Raw genomic sequence first — 20266 nt, forward strand, 5'->3', positions numbered from 1 at the left:
GAAGGCTTATGGGAAAGAGTTACACAAGAAAATAAACCCAAGGAAAGACAAACACTCAGGTAACTAAGGCATATAGAGAGGCGGCCATAAAATTATCTGCTTATGATTAACATCCAAGAGATACATAAGTTAACAAAGGATTGACTTCAAAGCTGGAGACTTTAGTTGGGAAACAGGAAGGCACACAGGTCTACTTATTCTTAAGGAGTCACTGAGACACTGGGAAAGGATAAGCTTCAAAAAAAGGGACTGAAAATAGAGTTCAAGGTGACAACAGTTGCTGACATACAGCACACAGAGAACAACAGTTGCGAGGAGAAACAATGAAAGCAGCAATACAAACTCCTATCATGGAGGGTCCACTTATATCTGTGTATTTGTTTCAGAGGCATAAGAAAGTTTACATCTCACACCCAAAAGACCCAAACCAAAGAATAAAGGGTACAAATACACTTTTACAACTGCATTTAAGAGATTAAAATGGAATGTGGCTGTTTTATTAACACTCAAGCACCATACAATGATTATGTAGGAAGACAGATGAACAAAGTCAACTTCCCTGACTTCAGAAGAGACAGGTTCCTAATTCAAATACCTCCTTTGAGGCTGAATCTCAACGACTTATTCCCCAAGTCTATAACTTGGGTGTCATTCAATTAATGATTATCTGTGAAGAAGTTGCTCCTCCTAAGACTGGAGTTAAATATTAAAACTCGGGTTTTTTTCTACCTTCTCAAACATCATTTTCTTTGTGCATGCTATTCAGAATTATCTAAACAGTCAATTAAGATCATTTTATCAACCCAGCGCTTACAATGCAATGTTTGACTTTTAAAAAAATAAATTAATTAACACCTCTAAACAAGAGCACTCTAATCTTCCCCATCTGACAACTAACATACCATGACAACCACATCGACCTCAGGTGTTCCATCTTCTTTTATGCCAAACTCCTGGTTTTGAACACAAAGCTGTAAATGAAAACATACATAATGCATAACACTGGTGGGTTTTTTTCCCTTTAGTTTAACAAAGCCAAACATCAGTCAAGGAAATTCCAGGTTTCAAGTGAAAATGGATTGTTATAGGAAAATGGCAGGGAAATGCTTTTTTCCTCAATTTCACAGTAGGGTAAAACATGCAAGGGGCTCAAGTTCCCCTTACACAGAAGCAATGGGAAAAAAGTTAGTATCAGAAGAAACTTTGAGGTCAAAAGAAATAGACTTTTAAAAATATGACTCAAGGTCCATGCCCAAGCTGTACCTTTAATTACATAATCCTCTTTAAGAAATGCTGAGGGGCAAGTGCACTCTTAACAGACAAATGTGAACCCTGTACCCGTAAAAAGTAAAATTTCTCCAGTTTTTACTATTGCCTAGAACCATGCCCAAGTACAGCATTTTTCAAAACCCTGCCTGCAGGTTCATCTGAAAATGCCTCTATGAACAGAGACAGCAAAAGGAAACGTGTTTAGTCAATGCTGGGTTCTTGTGACACAGAGCAGCAGAGAACTTGGAAAACCACTGTCTCAATTTTAGAAGTGGCACTGTTGTTTAATGAGGAAGAACACAATTTCAGCTGCCCAACATGAAACTGGCAACTGTTGAACACAATACTAACACTTGAGCTAAAATTTTCCATCAAATGATCAATACAACACCAAGTCCAAGATGGAGATTAGTTACACACGGATTAATCTGAAATTCAGCTGGCAAACTTGGATGAAGTTTCAGAAGAATGCCGATCTTGTTGCATCCCAGCCATTAGTAAAACTGCCTTTGCTTTTTGGGCTTTTTTACTTTTGTTTGTTTGTTTTTTTGTTTTACACTCACTTCTGCTTGTAAAAACCTTTTTTCTAGAACAGATGAAGATCTGGACAGTGGTACTGGAAGTGTTCTAACTGAACCACACCACATTAATAAACTATAAGGATGTATGATATTAAGCTACACTTTAGTTCATCTATTTCAGTAGAAAAATTACTTGATTTGAAGCAACTGCTTCCTAAATTGGGAATAAACATAATGAAGAATGACTTTTATATGAACTAGCCTCATCTTCTAAGCACCGGTAACTGTCAGCAGCTACCTATCAACTTGCAGTTTACATCTCTGTTAAGAAGCGTTTCTAAAATGCTACAGCACAGAAGGGATTACTGAAGCCATCACTGTGCAACTGATGGAACTGCCAGTGTTTCCCAGGAAGACCCCCATGTACCTGGAGCTCCAACCAGTACTCAGTGAACCAGTTCCCATATATCAAGCGCTCATGCGAAATCACTGCCTGGGAACATCAGCACTTGCTGGGCAGCCTGTGGCTTTTCATGTCTGGGAGATTTCAAGTTTTCCCATTCAGAACACACGGCACTGACACCCTGATTTGTGGAGGCAGCAATACAGTGCCAGAAGATAAAAAGATGGAAGAGACACTGTGCAACATACCACCAAACACAGGAAAGGAGATTGCTTTCTCCTCCCCAGCATAACACACACTAAGAAACAAAACACCCATCTAAGCACTGCTGCCAGCAAGAAAACATATGACAGTCCCATCCTTGCCTTCATCTTCCCTCTCTTGATTTGGCTAATTCCTCAGGGGCAAGGTCACAAAAAAAGAAGAAAAAAAGCTCACAAGGAATGAATAGGAAGTGCTGTAAGAACTGACAATCCACAGCATGAAGAACAAAAGCATAATTTTTGATCACATTACAATACAAATTACATTGTATATTTTACAGAAAAAATGCACTGTCTTCTGCCCATAATGGTAACTCCCATTCGTTCCAGACTTACCTCTCAGTTGAAAATATGAATGCTTATTTAGCCAAAATAGTTCAAAGCAGAAGTTGGAGATAACATTTATTGCTCTTTATAAACCTGCTACAGTTCCATAGTATTACTAGAAACTCTCCCACAAGCCATAACATACCCAAAACAGAAGGCAGCCGTAAGCAAACATGTCAGAGGCTGGAGAAGCTGGCTGTCCCATTTTCAGTTCAGGAGGCACTAAGCTCAGGGTACCGACAACCATAGTGTTTGCAGCAGCACGTTCTTTCTATGGGGAGAAAAACTGTACCCGTGATTTCAAGCAAGACCAACAGCACATGCGTCAGACAACTTTACCATAGAGTTCTGTGCTGACCCAGACTGAAATGTAAAATCCTCCTTTAGTGATCACAAAAAAGTGGTGCGTAAAGGAAAAAAGAGATAACATCACACATCTATCATCTGTAACAGTAACAGAAGAATAGGGATGGCAGGTTCTATTCCATGGTAGAACTATTTAAGCTCATAAGGTGGTACAGAATACAAATTGAAAAACTTCTCAAAGTAGAAAAAAAAAATTATAAATATTAAAAGACATTTAGCACTATTTTAAAGAACTTGAGCTCTTAAGTTCAGTTCTGTCAGCTTTCCTATTTTTTCTTCTCTGCCTTTCTGGTCTTTACCTGAAACTAGTTGCTTCCTCCCTCCTGGTTTCCAGCATATTTTAGGACTGTCTACTGTCAAAATAAAAGCTAGACCCCGAGTTTCTATCCTCTTCCATGACAGCAGCCAGCGCCAGCTATAGCCAGACTGAAGAAGACTAGTCTCCAGACTGCCAAGAGTACTTGGTAACACATCAGTTACCAGCTCCACTCATGCATTTGTGATCATGCAAAAAGTACAAGCACTGAGCAGTACTGATACCCCTATAGCAAAGGCACAAACTGGATCCAGGCTGTGAACCACTGGTGGAACTTTCCTGCTCTATCACACATGAGCTGCCCATTTCAGCACAGCCCATACCTGCAGGGAGGAATAAACAGAGAGACAGTCTTCCTCAGCTCTTGCAATTTACACAATGACACCACCTGTACTGAATATTACCTTTCAGAAAATTCAGCTGTCAAAAATTTTTAAAGCATCTCTCTGTTGAAAAACTGAAATTTATTTCAAGGGAAGCACACTTTGCTGTCCAAACGTTTGACACTCTTCATGAGATTAACAGATAATGCATTTTCAAAGCAGAAATAAGGGTTCTCAATGAAAATTAATGTCTATAGGTTTATTATATTAATATGACATATTATAATATATATTAATATTTTTAAAATTAAATAAGCATGAAGCAGACCTCTAGCACAAAAACGGTTTAGCTCAAACAACTTGAGTTTAGAAAGTCAAAAAGGTGACTACAGCAGATACCATTATTGGAGACTTTGCTATGTAAACAGTGAATAGCAAGAAAATAGCTTGTGTTCTTAAAGAATATTAGATTTTCCCCAGGAACAACTATGAAAGTCTTTACTACAGAAACTGAGGACTAGATCAGAAGTACATATAAATACAGGTATATGTAGGCAACATGTAAAATCCTGTTAATTTACCAAATACCACAACAGATTAAAACACAAACTAGAAACCTCATTACCTATGAAACAGAAAGGCAAAGACTTTATATGAGCTTGACCAGCCCTTCTTCAAACATGAGTTCTGACTCTCACCTCTGATGATGCTGATTACCATTAAATACACAAGACAGACAGCCAACAAACAACTACTGCAGCTTCTCTTTTTTGTTCCACTGGTTTGCTTAACCAGAGCCCACACTCAGTAATTCTTTTTTTCCCCTCCAAGATTAGATTAAGTTTACAAGAACTTCAACAAGACTCAAACTGCCCAACCCTATCCAAAATATGAAACAGGAGTCTCACTGCAAAGCACAATGTTTATCAATAAACCTTTTAAATCGCACAGTTGTCTGTTTTGATACGTAATTCTGACTAAAAAGGTCACTAAAGGATGTTTTTTTTACCTCTGATTTTGTGAAATCAAAGTCTCCGAGGACTCCTCGTTTTCGATTCACAGCAAAAACATTATTTTCATGCAAAGATCCATGCACTATATTAGCTCCATGCAACGTTTGTAGACCTTGCGCCACTCCTTTCATCACTTTTAATGCCTCCTAATGATTTAATTTGTATGTTTATTTAAAGATTGACATGGAAAAAACAAAGCACAGTATCAAGTAAGTTTCTATCCAGAACTAAAACTTTTTTTTTTTTTAAGGTTTGTACACATTAAAAGTTCATGCCAATTTCGTTTTATGAAGTATGGATTAATTCCCAGTAAGATTATTATGACTTGCACAGCCAGGCAGAAAAAAAAAAAACAACACAGTCACTGATTAACATATCACTAACATGAAAAAATATGGGGGGAAAACCAAAAAAAAAAAACCCCACACCACCACAGAACCACTCCACATGTAACTTGGACTTTTACAAGTAGGTCCAAGTCAGCAAACAGAACTAGAGAAAAGACTTCCAGCTACTGCTTCTTTGAGAAGGGATGACTACCCAAACTGCCTACACTGTGTGGGGAAGAGGGAAAGGAAAAGGAGGGGGGGAAATTTACACACACAGCATGCTCTAAAACTTCAATACAGAATGCCTGTCTCTGAACATCTACATGTTCAACTCCAGTACTTTTAAGATGTACTAGAAATACAGCTGAGGCATTAATTTCAATTAAAAAAAAGTGTATCCAAGCAAAATCTCTTTTAGGAAGTTATAAACTACTCCCTGACCAGATGCTAAGAATGCCAGTCAAGCTATCCTGTGCAACTTTGTCAGTCACTGTCAGCCACCAAAGGAAATACACTGGTGGAACAGCATCAGCACCAAAAGATACAGCAAAACAGTAAGAGTTCAGTTCACAAACATACAAAATAAAATGTTGATAGTCTAAGTTGTTATACTTACTTCTAAAGTTAAAGGTGCATCAGCGTGTAAAGCTCCCAGACTTGCTCCTGGGTAGTATGGGACCATTATATATACCAAAGGATCAGACTTCAACAACAAAAAAAACCAAAATAAAAAAAAGGATAATTGTTTCAAATATCAGGAATACTGGGAAGTTTAACATGCACTAGTGCAATACATCAATTCATTATGTTTACTAAGTTTTACTCAGAAAGGAAATATTTTTCCGATTCAATGCTCCAACTTGAAATATGTTAAAGCTTTAAGGTCCAACTGTAAGTCTTTCAGCTTAAACCAGAAATCAAGATCATCAATTTGAATCTTGCCTTGGAGAAAAGAAGGAACAACACTTGCAACAGTCCAGATTTCTCCTTCTGTTGATTCCAAGCTCTGTGATACTTGGTAACTCCTTCTATCACTCTGGCTTCTGAGCTTACACATACAGAGTAGCCCTTAAAAACAAAATAGAGACCCCAGCCATTACTCCTAATGCCTGTAACCTTACTGAACTTGTTTTGTTTTTAAAGAAATGCATATTGTTAGGTGCCATCAAATAACTTTCTCTTAATTCTAATGGTCACAGACTGTTCCCATATTTTCTTATTAACTCTTAGAAAGTCTGTACCAACAAAACAGGGAGCATGTCTCTAATCTGAGATTTAAATGAAACAAGTCAAAAGCAAGAAGAGTATTTACAACTATGCCTCCCGTAATACTAAATCCCCTGGCCGCCCAATTGCAGACTGGTAGAAAAGCAGAGCAAGCAAAAAGCAGCAGTTCCTGAAATATCTCAGTGAAATCATCAGGAAGACAAACCAGCCTCTCCAAAGAGACAGGAGTAAGGAACAGCATAAAACATCCATCAGGTACCAGAAAGAACCGACAGTAGAGGGGAAGCACTGTTCACTACAACAGTCCTCAAAAGAAGTTAAAAAAAAATCTGGAAGCAATTCAGAAGGAAAACAACGCTTCATGTTCTACAGGCCCTGACAAAAAACTCTCCCATCAGAAAAGGGCTGTTAAATACAGGGATATGAAAGGAACAGCAGAGTTCATTCAGAACCAGCATGCTAATAAGCCAAGGCCTCACCTGCAGTGCTAAGTGAAAGCCAGCACCAACATTACCTTTAAAAGAACCTTCTGGCCCTGAATTTCTAAACACGCTAAAGGTCGCTTCATGCTCAGTTCCTTCATAGGCTCAGCATCCAAGAGGTCTCGCTCCAGGCTGCATGTCAGAAGTCCACCGGAACTCTGAAGCACATGCACACACAGAACCAGGGTAAGCACGTGGCATTTAACAGCAGGTAAGATTCAGAGGCTTTGACTACCTCTCCTCTTCCTCAATCAACTTAGCAAAGCACAAAACCAGCTGGGACATATTAAAAAGCATCTATTACCAAGAGGCTGGCCATGATGAGGCAGCTAATGAAATGCATTCCTTGAACATCTCCCAGAAGAAGGGGAGAAGGAGGAAGACCACATCAATGTTCAGGGTGTATGTCCCCCAAATGAACAGAGACTGTGCAGAACATTGCTGGTGCAGAGCCTTGATAGTGTCCAAAATAATAACTGACAGTGCATTCAAACAATCTCTGCTTACCATATAGTTTAGAATTCCTAATTCTGGATAAAGAAGTGGTAACTCAGGCAACCATTTCTGTACCAAATACGTAAGCTTCTCCTAAATGAAGGAAACAAGGCCCACAGCTTCAGGTCACTAGTTTCTGACATATATAAACATCCACTGACATTTGCAATGTATACCCAGGACATTCAAATGTACATTGACCATGACTGTACCTCCTTCAACAACATTATTCGAAGTAACACTGCCATTTGCTTTTTTAAAAAAAAAAAAAAAAAAAGAAAAAACCCAACACACAACAAGAATACAGCAGTACAATACAGACAGATTTTTGAAATCTCTTGAAGGTGGATAGTCTTAAGGCCCCAAACAGCTCATGCACTATCACAGAAAACATTTCATCTTTTCTAGAAGAGACTTTACTAGGCCTAAGCAAAGGAAAACAGCTTCATTACGGGTAAGTGGGGAAAGGCAGAAATCAAGTAGTAACACAGACCAGGCCAGCATCTCATGCATCTCCAGACCTCACACAGCTGTAATGCTGCGAGGTAACTATTACACACAAATGTTATATCTGCAGAGATAGATATATCACCACCACAAATTCTGGTGCCCTTCTACTCGCTCACAAGGCAATGGTTTCCAATTCTTCCCTCCGTATAAAGGACTTAGAGAAAGGGTGATCTCCTTCACTTCAGGTTAAAAGCCTGTTTTAACCTAGTCATAAGGAAATGTTCCCCTTCTTGCAAGAAATACAGTCTTTCTTCAGCAACTGAGCTTACAATTTTACCTGTAGCTCTTCTGGGTTGAGAACTACAGCTCATGTTTTTTTCTCACCTCACCCCCTTATGTAGTAGGGAAGGGGGGAAAGGTTTAAGAAACTATGTTCAAACAGAGATAAAAGTGATCAGCCTCCATGCCTTCTCCCATAGGTTTCACCAAAAAAAGAGCCATATTAACATTCAACAACATAAAAATCACATTTTTTGTTTTACCCAGAGCGCACATTAAAGCAATTGAAATGCTGATGTGCTTCATACAGGTTTGTTTTAGTTGCCTAAGTAGTTTAATACTTACATATTCTTCTTGTTCGTTGGATATTTCCTGAAGAACCCTATTTTGCAGATCAGCAATTTCCTCTTTTATTCTTTTCATTTCAAACTCACTGCAATCAGACTGCTTTAGGAATAACAAAGTTAGTGTATAATTCTCATTCTGCTACCATACCATACAGTAACTATATCAGGATTAAAAAACAGCTTCCATATCACAGTTCTGGAGTTGAACATATTCTCAGATGCGTATTTTACTCAGCCTCCTTCCTGGAAACCCAAGAGATTCTCTTAAAACCTAATCTCTGAGAAAGTTGTTCTCTTTATTTATGTGACACACCAAATATTCTAGTCATCTGCCTACTTGTTTCTTAAGTCAAAGAGCTCTTTTTTTTTTTAATTACCTGATCACATATAATAACAGCAACATCATTCATCTGCCAGCAATGCCAGGTTCCATAATTCATTCACTTTTTTCTCCCATAAGCAGGCATTTTCCTCATGTCACCTCATTATTCAAGAATCCTTTTCTCAATGGGTTTCATTAGCATGTCTCATTTTAAATCCCTCCTGGAAGCTTACTGCCCCTTTACAATGCTTACAGAGAGACAGATGCAGGTTCTTTTTTTCCCTTAAGCATGACCAGAATAATTAATGTGCAATCAAACAAACAGCACTGAAGCAGGGGTAATATTTACATTCTTTGGACTTCTCTGAAGGGTAGTGGAGAACCCTGAAAACTAGAACAGACACTGACTTCTGTCATCAAAGTGGAGGTACACGCATTGTCAACAAAGTAAAAACTTAGAAGTAATCATACAACCAGCACAGTAAAGAGATATGGACAAAACTATTCAACCGTCACCACAGGGACTTAGTTAAAAGCACAGTGCCATGACTGGGGACTGAAAAGTGGCTATGTACTGACCTTTTTTTTTTACCCCCTTTTTAAGCCATTCAGGCTTCGTCTCAGGGGCCTGTAAAACTTCCACAGTTAAAGGCAAAATTCAGGCCAGAAAACACAAACTGTTCTATATAATTACCACTTACATGGAATAGACAAAATTAAAGTTTCCAAACCAATTTAAAAAACAACAGACAAAGCCACCAACACTGTAACATTTTCATACTTCCTCAAAGTTGTTCTTTTCAAACAGCTTCCGCCTTAACTGGGACTTTAAGCTCTTCACAGTTTCCTTAATTGATAATAAGTTTTTAATATCGGGTTTTCTATTCAGCCATTCCTCAGCAAGTTTTTTGAACTAGGAGGAAAATTTAAAAAAAAAATTAAAAAAAAAAATCAGAAAGTGTTCAAGCATTCTATTTAATACGCTTTAGTCCAATGCATTAGAGAAACTGCCTGAAGCCTACCTGAATTCAGCTTTTCAGGGCCCTTCCCTGCAGAAGACAGTTTTTATTGTGTTTCATTTTAATTACATTAACAACCTTCTGGAAAACCAAAATTCTACTTAAAGCTCAATCCCCTTAAATTACATTGTACTGATTTGTAATGAATCCAGAGATTCCAGCTTCCACTGCTTTATTTTTTAAAAAACTCTTTGTATTTAAATGAAATGAAGCATTGGCTGAGGTAATGCACAATCGCAATTGTTAAGGTTTAACCCAACCAATCTCTCATCACCAACGTACTTCTAGAATTTCCTTATAAAGAGATAAGAGGACATCTTTCAAAAATAAATTATGTCAGAAATGGTTACTAGTATAGATTAGTATGACAGAAATAAGGCATAAACTCACCTCAACGCTGGCCAAGTATCTGTTCTGTATGACAGTGATCATATTTTGCTCCTGATGAACTTTATATATAACTTGATTGTAAGCGCTCATAATTATTCCCTTCTCTGCTTCATCATGCTCCTGGATTTAATTACACAGAGGGAAATTAAAGAATGAGAGTCGTTCTTCATTCATACACACCAACATTTAAGATGTAAAACCTTTACTGAGAAATTCCATTGTTAATGGAAAAAAAAAAAAATCAGTTACCAGATTTTTCTCTCTCTTCTGAAAGAGATTCTAAAAGGGAAGTTAGCAAGTCTAAGAGTTCATCCAATAGTTTCAATAGACTAAAACTGATTGGTACTTCCATGCAGAAGTCCCATTTCTTACTCCACATGCTGTGACAGAAGTTTTTTTTAGGATAGCACAGTTAAATAGATATGAAATATTAAAGCATGCAACCATTCTTTTAAGTGAGAGTCACTGGTCCTATCACAGAAAGCAGTCACAAGCAGACTAAACTAATGGTTTGCTGTTAGTATGATGCTACGTCAAAGGACAAGTTCAGCTTTTGCTGACGTGGCTGTTCTCTGGCCCAGTAGGGACTCTCATTGCAGAGACAATGGAAGTATCTCAGAGTTAGCAAAAGAAAACAGAGGAAATGCTTATCAGAAAAGGTAAGTAACTAGGAAAAAGACTAACAGAAGCATAGAAAATTATTATCAGTAAGGCAAGAACACTTGTCCCATGCAAAATGAAAGCAGTTAAAAACCATTCATCTCATAGGACTGGAAAAAAAATATAATATTTATCCATACACATTCACCCAGAGAAGTAATCCCATTATTTTAAACAGAAACTTACTTTTCATCATGTGTGTTTTCAACACAAATACCAAAACTCAGTACAATTCAAAGAAAGCTTCTCTGCACATAGAAAGGGAAGAATGAGTTTCCCCAGTTTCTTAGCTGAGCTGTATGCATGAATTAACTAAGCTGTATGTATGGCTAAGTTCCTGTAACCCAAAGCTGTTTGCTGCCACATTCTCTTCTCTCTGGGGAGCAGCCTGAGTGAGTTTCTATCACATTGCCACAAAAAAAGATGCTGCCTTGTAGCAAATAAACTCATCCGATACATTAAGAAAAGCTTTAAACTGAAATCAAAGATGTATAAAATATACAGAAGTCATGACACAGCAGGCATGATTAGAACTTACATTTAAGTCAGTATTCAGTTCTTCACAAATAGCCAACTTAACCTTTTTGAGAATTTCATCCGCACTGCCAACCACTGCCGCCACATTTGAAGATGCTTCTGACATCAGGTCAAAACACTTCAAAGAGATTAAAAAAAAAAAAAAAAAAACAAACAACAAAAAAACCAGCCTTGAAATTGAAAATAAGAAGTTAGCAAGCAGACATGAAAAACAAGCAAGAAATACAAAGAGTTAGCACTACTGGAAACCTAGTCAGGATTTGTGTCAGATCTCACTTTTAACTGCCTCACACTTGAGTGATATAATGACTTCTAGAACTAACAGAGTTAGTCTACCAGGCACAAAGAAAGTCGATTCTTGCCTTGATCAGGTTTTATTGTCCTAGTCTCATTTTGATTTTTGCCAAAAATGAAACAGTAGAAGAATCCCAATCCTTCTCCTATTGAGTTTCATGTCAAAAATCAACATGCGTGCTGTCCATCAGTGATACACAAGATGGCAGTTTCACTATCGAGCAGGCTTTCCATTCCTATATAGTACTACCTGAGATAAAGACACATCTTGGGATCTATTTCACAGTTTATCAAGTGTGAAATAAGGTTAAAGATTTCACCAGGAAACCCTATGTGTTTTCATAGAAGTCAGAAATAACTTTAGCTTCAAGATACAGAAGGTGCCATAGAAAAATCAGTAAGATGATATTATAATTACACTGAATGTTGTTTTCAGCAGTTTTGTTACTCATATCTCCAGAAAAGATATTACACTGGCAGCCAGAACTAAAATGAAAATATGGTCCTGTATTTAACATGCAAGATACACAGTCATAATAGAAACCTGCAAACTCCATCTTGTTCATTTACCTATCAAGCACGTGTATTCCACTAAAAATTGTGAAAATATTTTATTGCCTTAACCTTAAAGGAAATAAAAACTTCAACAGTGCAAGTTCAAACAGTATGTTGCTCCCCAAAGCCTGGAGTTGCAGACTGGAAAGGAGCCATCCAGTCTCCGAAAACTTCCTTGTCTGTCATTGACCCATTTCATATTGTAGATTCTGACCGCTGCTACATGAGATTAATTTGGATTCAGAAAGAGGAAAGGAGTATCTATTTAAAATACAGGGAGGGGAAACACTTCAAAGAAGCATTTCCTCTACATGACTGTTCACACTTTTTTGGAAAAGGAGCTAGAAGTTAAACTGCAACAGAATAATTGAATATCAAAAGCTGAAATTATTAAGACAGGTAAATGAAAATTCCTTCCTTGGTCTACCTACCAGTGCTTTACCAACCCATGCCAAAAGTCTGTACATTTCCTGTGTCTCTGAGCTGTTTGTGGAAAAGTTCAGATTTGAAACAGGTAAACCCAAGTTCATCATCACACTAACAACCTTTACTTACTTTCACACCTGTATTGCACCCAGCAATCACAGAAACCCACCTGCAGGTTTGTTCACTCTCTCTAATAACTGACATGATTATAAACATCTGCAAGTAATTATATTCATTAACATTACACTGCACATGACATGCACAAGCCTACACTGCTGCTGAACAGCATTTATCATCAGGTCAAGGAACAGTTACTCATAACAGTGTCTGGACACAGTAAATGTGCTGGGTACAATGAAATGCAAGGGCAGAAAAACTATTCACTATGAAAGGGCACGACCCTTGTGGATTATGTACAATTCACATGGGCAGGAAGGTTACGCTGAGACAAACTGAGAACATTTATACCCAAGTGCAACAAGGAGATCAAGGAAGCTGTGCCTGCAGGAATGAATGGAGAGCAGCTCGCAGTCTTCCCAGGAAGATTAAGAGTCCCAGACTGAGAGAGAACATAGATGTTAAGCACAGAGACAGGAAAGCCACAAAGTTACCTCCCTACTTTACACTTTCTTTACAAGCAGAGCTCAATGGATGGTAAGCCACTTCCACCATCCATCTCCTTTTAAGACAAGTAACATGCACTCAACTCACGACTGAAGAGACACAGCATCAGAGTAGTATTCCAAAAAATACTGCAGGACATGCAAATAGAAGGGGACAACTTATTCGCATAAATTCTTCACACTCAGTATTTCAATGAGGAAAAAGAAAATCTATTATGTATTTGTCTGCAACCTGTACCTAGATCACGTGAAGTCAGATTGGCAGCTTCTTTGCAGTGATCTTTGATCACCCCTTTCAGCAGCATTTATGAACTAGAACATTTTAAAATCTGAAGTCTTTCTATCCAAAGGCCACTTGAAAGAATTAAAGCCTTTCAGTCACACAATGAACAGATAGGGCACACGAATACAAAAGTTATACTTGCGTAAGTACTGATCTTTATACAGAAGATGCCCTTTCATCAGAAAGCGTAAGCCCTAGCTCACTGCAAAGGTACACTAAGAATAAAGGTAAATCACACTCTGTTCTGCAACACATTACCTCTCCCTCTGTATTGAGCCACTGTCATTTAGTGCCACTGCTCATAGGTAAAATCTCCCTGCTGCCATAGGTAGTTGTCCCTACTAATGCCTACTCCTCACAAGCTCAGTTAGACAGTGTCATATTTCATCTTTTACACCAACAGAAAAAGACTGTTTGCCTTACCTTTAAGATACCGTTGAACCAGTCAGCGAGAATTTGCAGAGCTGTCTCCGTATCATTTCTGACACTAATCAATTTCTTCATTTTAGCACTCTTGCAGTTAAAGAACTGTTGAAATGCCTCCTTGGAGTCATCTGCTTCAGAAACTTGACCATACAGAGTCTCCAGAGAAGCAGACAGTTCCTGTGCATCAAGTGAATCAAACAAAAACCAGAATAAATTTGTGACAGTATACTAGCTATAAAAAACATTTAACACAGAAGTTGGCACTACCTGTTAGCATAAAATTATTTCTACTACAAAAGTCTCCTTCTATATCCAGTGAAGTATATTTTATATTCCACTTTCCTCTCAGATCTAGTTGCAGTATGGCTACCAGAAAACACAATGCAGAAAAGGATCTCACACAGAAATCAGAAAACATGGAAAGAAGAGACACCACAAAAAGCTTAACAGCTGATAAGAAGTCATTTGTATTCTAGTTTCTTGTTCCCTAGGATTGGACTTTAAAGTCATATTCATCAGGACAAAGAACGAAATGGGGTTCAATTTATAATGCTCCTCATAGAACTGCTCAAATTCAGAAAACAAAGTGAACTTGTACTAAGAAACAAGGTGAGCAGCCAGACACACAAGAAATGCTTCTGGACTGATCCCTCCCTTCAGAAGTCAAATCTCTTGTGATGCACGCTGATTCCTAGATGAAACAACAACTACCTATGTGTCTGACACCTGAAGGCCCTTTCAAACAAGTTTTACAGCCTGCAAACTTGTATTTTCATCTAAAAGCCAATTATTCCACAAGTATATGAAGCAAAGGGTCCACCTCCTTTTGACTTGTTTTGGAGAAAAAACTTAAACACTACACGTAAGGGAAAGGCATTGAGGCTAAAGCTCAGGGCAAACAGAAATCACTTTTAAACAAAGGGCAGTCTGTCAAATGACCTGAGAAACAAGCAGGGCCAGGGAAGAATCTATCAGTTACCAGTGGAGACAATGTCCTGACAGAAAGCTGCCTTCCTTGCACCTGGGTGGAAAGTCACATGCTGAAACATACTTGAGCAATACATTGGTCTTTGCAGGCAATTTGCTGTAGTTTGAAAGAGAAAATTCTCCCTAAACAGTGGGATTTAGAATAGACTAGACTATTTCAGTTGAAAGGGACCTACAACGATCATATGAGCCCAACTGCCTGACCAGTTCAGAGCTCACCAAAAGTTAAAACATGTTATTAAGGGCATTGTCCAAATGCCTCAAACTCTGAAAGGCCTGGGGCATCAACTGACCCTCTAGGAAGCCTGTTCCAGTGTTCAACCACCCTCTCAGTACAGAAATGCTTCCTGATGGCCAGTCTAAACCTTCCCTGGTACAGCTTTGAACCATTCCCATGCATCTGATCACTGGATTCCAGGGAGAAGAGTTCAGCACCTCCCTCTTCACTTCCCCTCCTCAGGAAGCTGTAGAGAGCAGTGAGGTCGCCCCTCAGCCTCCTTTACTCCAAACTAGACAAACCCAGAGTCCTCAGCCACTCCTCATAGGACACTCCTTCCAGCCCTGTCACCAGCTTTGTTGCCATCCTCCGGACACATTCAAGGACCTTCACATACTTCTTAAATTGTGGGCCCCAGAACTGCACACAGTACTCATGCTGAGGCCACACCAACACTGAATACAGTGGGATAATCACCTCTTTTGACTGGCTGGTTATGCTGCTTGATGCACCCCAGGATGGGGTTTGCCCTCCTGGCTGCCAGGGCACTGCTGACTCATGTTGAGCTTGCTGTCAGCCAGCACCTCGGGTCCCCTTCTGAAGGGCTGCTCTACAGCCACTCCTCTCCCAATCTATACTTCTGTCTGGTGTTACTCCATCCTAGGTGCAGGATCCAGCATTCTGACTTGATAAATTTCCTCCCATTAATCATAGCCCAATGCACCAATCTAGATCCCTCTGCAAGGCCTTCTGTCCCTCAAGAGTCAACAGCAAACTTGCTAATGGGTGCACCAAACTCCTGCATTCCAGATCATTAAGAAATATACTGAACAGAACTGGCTCTAGAATTAAACCCTGTGGAGCACTGCTGCTGCCACTCATTTGCAACAACCCTTTGAGCTCTGCCCTTCAGCCAGTTCTTCACCCAGTACACCATCAACCTGCTCATCCAACAGCTGGACTCGTCCAGAAGGATATTGTGAGGGACAGTATCAAAAGCCTTGCTAGAATTCAGAAAAATTACATCCACCACCTTCCTTTCATCCACTAGGTAGATGACCCTATTATAGAAGGATATCAAATTAAACAGGACCTTCCTTTTGTGAATCCATGTTGACTGTGCCTGATTGCATTATTCTTTAAATGCCTTTCAATGGTACCCAGTATAATCTCCATGATTTTTCCAGAAACTGAAGTTAGACTAACAGGGCTGTAGTTACGCTGTAGTTCCCTCACACCCTTTTTATAGATTGGAGTAACACTGGCCAGCTTCCAGTCAGCAAGGACCTCCCCACACTCACAAGACCTTTGGCAGATGATCAAGAAGGGTCCTGCCATAACATCCGCTACCTCCTCCAGCGCTCTGGGATGAATCCCATCAGGTCCCACGGACTTGGGAACATCCAGCTGATACAGCTGGTCCCTTACAGTTTCAGTGTCCACAAATGGAAAGTCTGAAACAACCCTGACCAGTTCCAACTTTAAGTGAGCTTTGGCCTTTTGTGTTCTCCCTGCATAAATGAACCACAGCTCTGTACTCTTCTTTGTGAAGCCTGACCTTGCTTCCAGAGATCATAAAAAAGTGTTTTTCTTCCTGAGCTCCAGGAAGAGTTCCCTGTTCATCCAAGCTGGTCTTCTGCCCTGCTTGCTCAACTTAGGACGCAGTGGAATCGCCTGCTCCTGTGCTTCTAAAAGGTTGTTCTTAAAAACTGACTAACACTCATGGACTAAGCCCTCAATAGCAGATTCCCAGGGTACTCTGCTGATTAGCTCCCTGAATAGCTTAAAGTTTGCTCTCCTGAAGTCCAGGGTAGCAACTCTGCTGTCCTTTCTTCTCATTACACTGAAAATTTTAAACACAACCATTTCATGATCACCGTGGCCAGGACAGCCACCTACCATCACATCCCCCACAAGTCCTTCTCTATTCACAAACAGCAAGTCTAAGAGGGCATCTTTCCTAGCTGGCTCACTGAGTACCTGTGACAAGATGTTATCACCTACAAACTTCAATAATTTCCAAGACCTGCTCATCACAGCAGTATATTCCCAGTTGATGTCTGGGAAGTTGAAATCTCCCATAAGGACAAGGGCTACCAATCCAGAAATTTCTCCTAATTGCCTATAGAATAACTCATCAGTGCTTACATCCTGGCTAGGTGATCGGTAGTAGACACCCACTCCAACACCTCCTTTGTTTTCCATCCCCCTAACCCTTACCCAGAAGCTCTCAACCACATCACCACAAACCGTAAGCACTGTGCAATCAAACCTCTCCCTTACGTATAGTGTGACACCTCCACCCCGCCTGCCTGGTCTAACCCCCCTGAACAGCCTGTAGCCCTCCATTCCAGCACTCCCAGCACAGAACTCATTCTACCAAGTCTCACTAATACCAATGATACCATAGCTCTGGGGGCTACCAACACTTCCAGTTCATCCTGTTTGCCTCTCATACTGTGTATATACTGGTGTACAAGCATTTCAGATACGCTCCCAGGAGCAGTGTAAATGTTCTCATTAGGATTGCCACCCCCGGGCAACACATGCCAACCTCTGGCTTACATACTGCAATCCTGTTGGTATCATTTTTGCCCTTCATTTGACAGTAGGAACCTGTGCTTTTGTAATAAATAGCATACTTGAGCTTTCAAAAATCCATCATGTTACTTACCCACATCATTCCCAACAAGGTGACTGAAAAAACCCTGAGAAAGGCTGCTGATAGTTGCTTATATACAGCGTTTCACTTTTTTTTTTTCCTCAGATCCCAAAATATGAGTTAAATATCACAGACCTTTCCAAAAAACACCTAGGTCATGAAAATGAAGTACAACACCAGAACACCTCTCTCCTCTCAAGAGAGGTTTTCATCTTTGCATCTGTTCAGACTCAACAGCCAATGCTATGGAAAAAGCAGTATGACAGAACTTAAAGTCACCTGTCAGGAGCCTTTCAGGCACTTGAAACACAGAGGTCGTATGAGCAACCAAATATAACTTGAAGTAGAACAGGCTGACGCTACCACCACAGGCCAGAACGTAGCAGCAATGCCCTCCCCTTGCTGAGGACTGCAGATACTGCAGAGGTGAGGAAGCGAGCTTGACCAGTTTTATAGAACTACACATGATGATGCCACAGCCAGGCCCCAGCTCTACAGATACAGCACAGCAAAAGTTCAGATTGGGGCCAAAAGCATAAAAATTTCCTGACATTGTAACTAACTACATACAGTGACAAAAAAACCCAGAAAACCAAACAAATACTGCCAAACAGTACTTTAGAAAAATTATAAAACCACTTTCAAAGCAATAGCTACTACAATGAACAGTATATTCAGTACAATCAATCATTTAAAACATCAATTTCCAACTGCACCAGGCAACACGAGCTTTGCACAAATACGCTTGTCTATAAGCTAATACAAGAAGGAGGTTTGTGCTAAATTTATGGAGGCTATTTAAATCATTCAAGTGCACAACAGATTTTTCTCACATTCTTTTCTGAACAGCTGGATTTTAATACACATGGATAGAAAACGGCACAGTAAGGGAGAAGCCAGGTTCAAAACAACAGTCTGAAGGCGGGAGAAAAAAAAAAAAAAACAATCAGCCCATTAAACAGCAGCCAAAAGTGGGTAACAGAACTGAGAAAAGTGCTCAGTAGCAGTTTCATTTTTGTAAACGAGGTGTGATGCTGGATATAATAGTACTAGTTACACCAGAATAGTATCTGCATGCATTCCATCAGGCTGTCCTCAAGGAAAGAATCCTGTAAGTTACATCCTATTTCTTCCCATTTATTTTTCATACTATAAAAACACTTCCCTAAAGCATTAGCAACTTCACCAGCATATGGATACAGAACTCAGCTCCAGAAGGATAACAAGTTACCATCTGAAGACAGCTCAGTGGCCCATGTGCACTTGTCCCAGATGCTATTTGTAAGTGCAGTAAGTCAAAAGGAGCAGAACAAGCTACTACACACTACCCATGGGGCAGAGGGTACATGCTCACAGACAGCTAACACAGAACCGCTGACAACTGCTCAGCTCCCATCCTAGCTTGCTTCAGAGTAACTTATGTGTATGCCCACACTCTCAGCCTTCCTCTTGACCAATGCAGTATTATCACTTGGAAAGCATGGAGTTCACCAACTGTTTATTTTGGTCCTAACCAGTTGAAACAGCCGCAGCTGAAGCTGTTGGAATTTGTAGCTCAGGTCAACAACAGTTCTCACTGGAAGGTGTAAGACATAAGTCAGAAGAGATGTGTGATGCAGAAGAGAGGTTGCAACACATAGCCTCAGTGAGAGGGTCATTAGCTTCCAAGCTCCTGTTCTTCTGAGAGATATTGGAAAAAACTCTTGTTTCTCTAGGGCAGCAAGTATGATCTCTTCAACTCTATGAAACTGCAATCAAGGTTCTCACTGATACTTGATGAAAACTTGTTTGTTTCCCTACTTGGGAAAACTATTTTGATCTTCTAGCTGCTAATCCACGAGAGAATCATCAACACAGTTAAGCTAAAGCACAACATTCACTCAACACACCTAGGAGCATTTCAGTACTCCTTCAAGTATTTTCAAAAAACTATTAAAATATCATTGCAGTATGATTATCTAGAAGATGCTTAATGCCTACCACCTAGTGGATTAGCACAGCATAACCTTTAAACACACACCAAAAAAACCCACAACCACAAAACAGAAAAACCCCATACGATACAGTACAACTTTCCTCGGTCTGAAGGAACAGGATCCACACAGGCCCTCCAGTGATAGAAAGCCATGAAATGCTACCCATCCAGTATCTTTTCCAATTAGACACCAATCTGCATATCAGACTAGAATCAAAAAATAACTGTATCAAAACATTTTTTTGAATGACATTGAAAAATAATTCCATTAGAAATGAAGTAATTCCATAAAAATCTGAATACTTCCATTTATTAATGTTGCTCCAATCTGATACAAACATAAGTGCAGCCTGTAATCGTGGTGATTTTTCCTACAAATCCAATCTCATACACTTGTGGACAAACACATCTCTGGAATTTCCACAGACAAGCTGTCAAACTATTGCCAACCTTCTTCCCCTCTCCACACACACTTGCACA

General features: G+C 39.6%; 1 protein-coding gene across 1 annotated transcript in view; it reads right to left on the reverse strand.

Annotated features, from left to right (window-relative positions):
* Nucleotides 1-20266, reverse strand: part of STK31 (serine/threonine kinase 31) — a 42872-nt gene that overhangs the window by 4174 nt on the left and 18432 nt on the right. The window contains exons 12-23 of the mRNA XM_074870382.1: nt 13943-14122; nt 11340-11456; nt 10142-10261; nt 9514-9645; nt 8409-8510; nt 7347-7427; nt 6872-6997; nt 6073-6198; nt 5747-5833; nt 4798-4947; nt 2929-3054; nt 903-971 (exon numbers count right to left, since the gene is read on the reverse strand). Coding sequence (XP_074726483.1) covers nt 903-971; nt 2929-3054; nt 4798-4947; nt 5747-5833; nt 6073-6198; nt 6872-6997; nt 7347-7427; nt 8409-8510; nt 9514-9645; nt 10142-10261; nt 11340-11456; nt 13943-14122 — 1416 coding nt within the window. The remainder of the gene's footprint in view (nt 1-902; nt 972-2928; nt 3055-4797; nt 4948-5746; nt 5834-6072; nt 6199-6871; nt 6998-7346; nt 7428-8408; nt 8511-9513; nt 9646-10141; nt 10262-11339; nt 11457-13942; nt 14123-20266) is intronic.

The sequence above is a fragment of the Strix uralensis genome, chromosome 1, assembly GCF_047716275.1.
Source record: "Strix uralensis isolate ZFMK-TIS-50842 chromosome 1, bStrUra1, whole genome shotgun sequence".
Lineage (NCBI taxonomy): Eukaryota > Metazoa > Chordata > Aves > Strigiformes > Strigidae > Strix > Strix uralensis.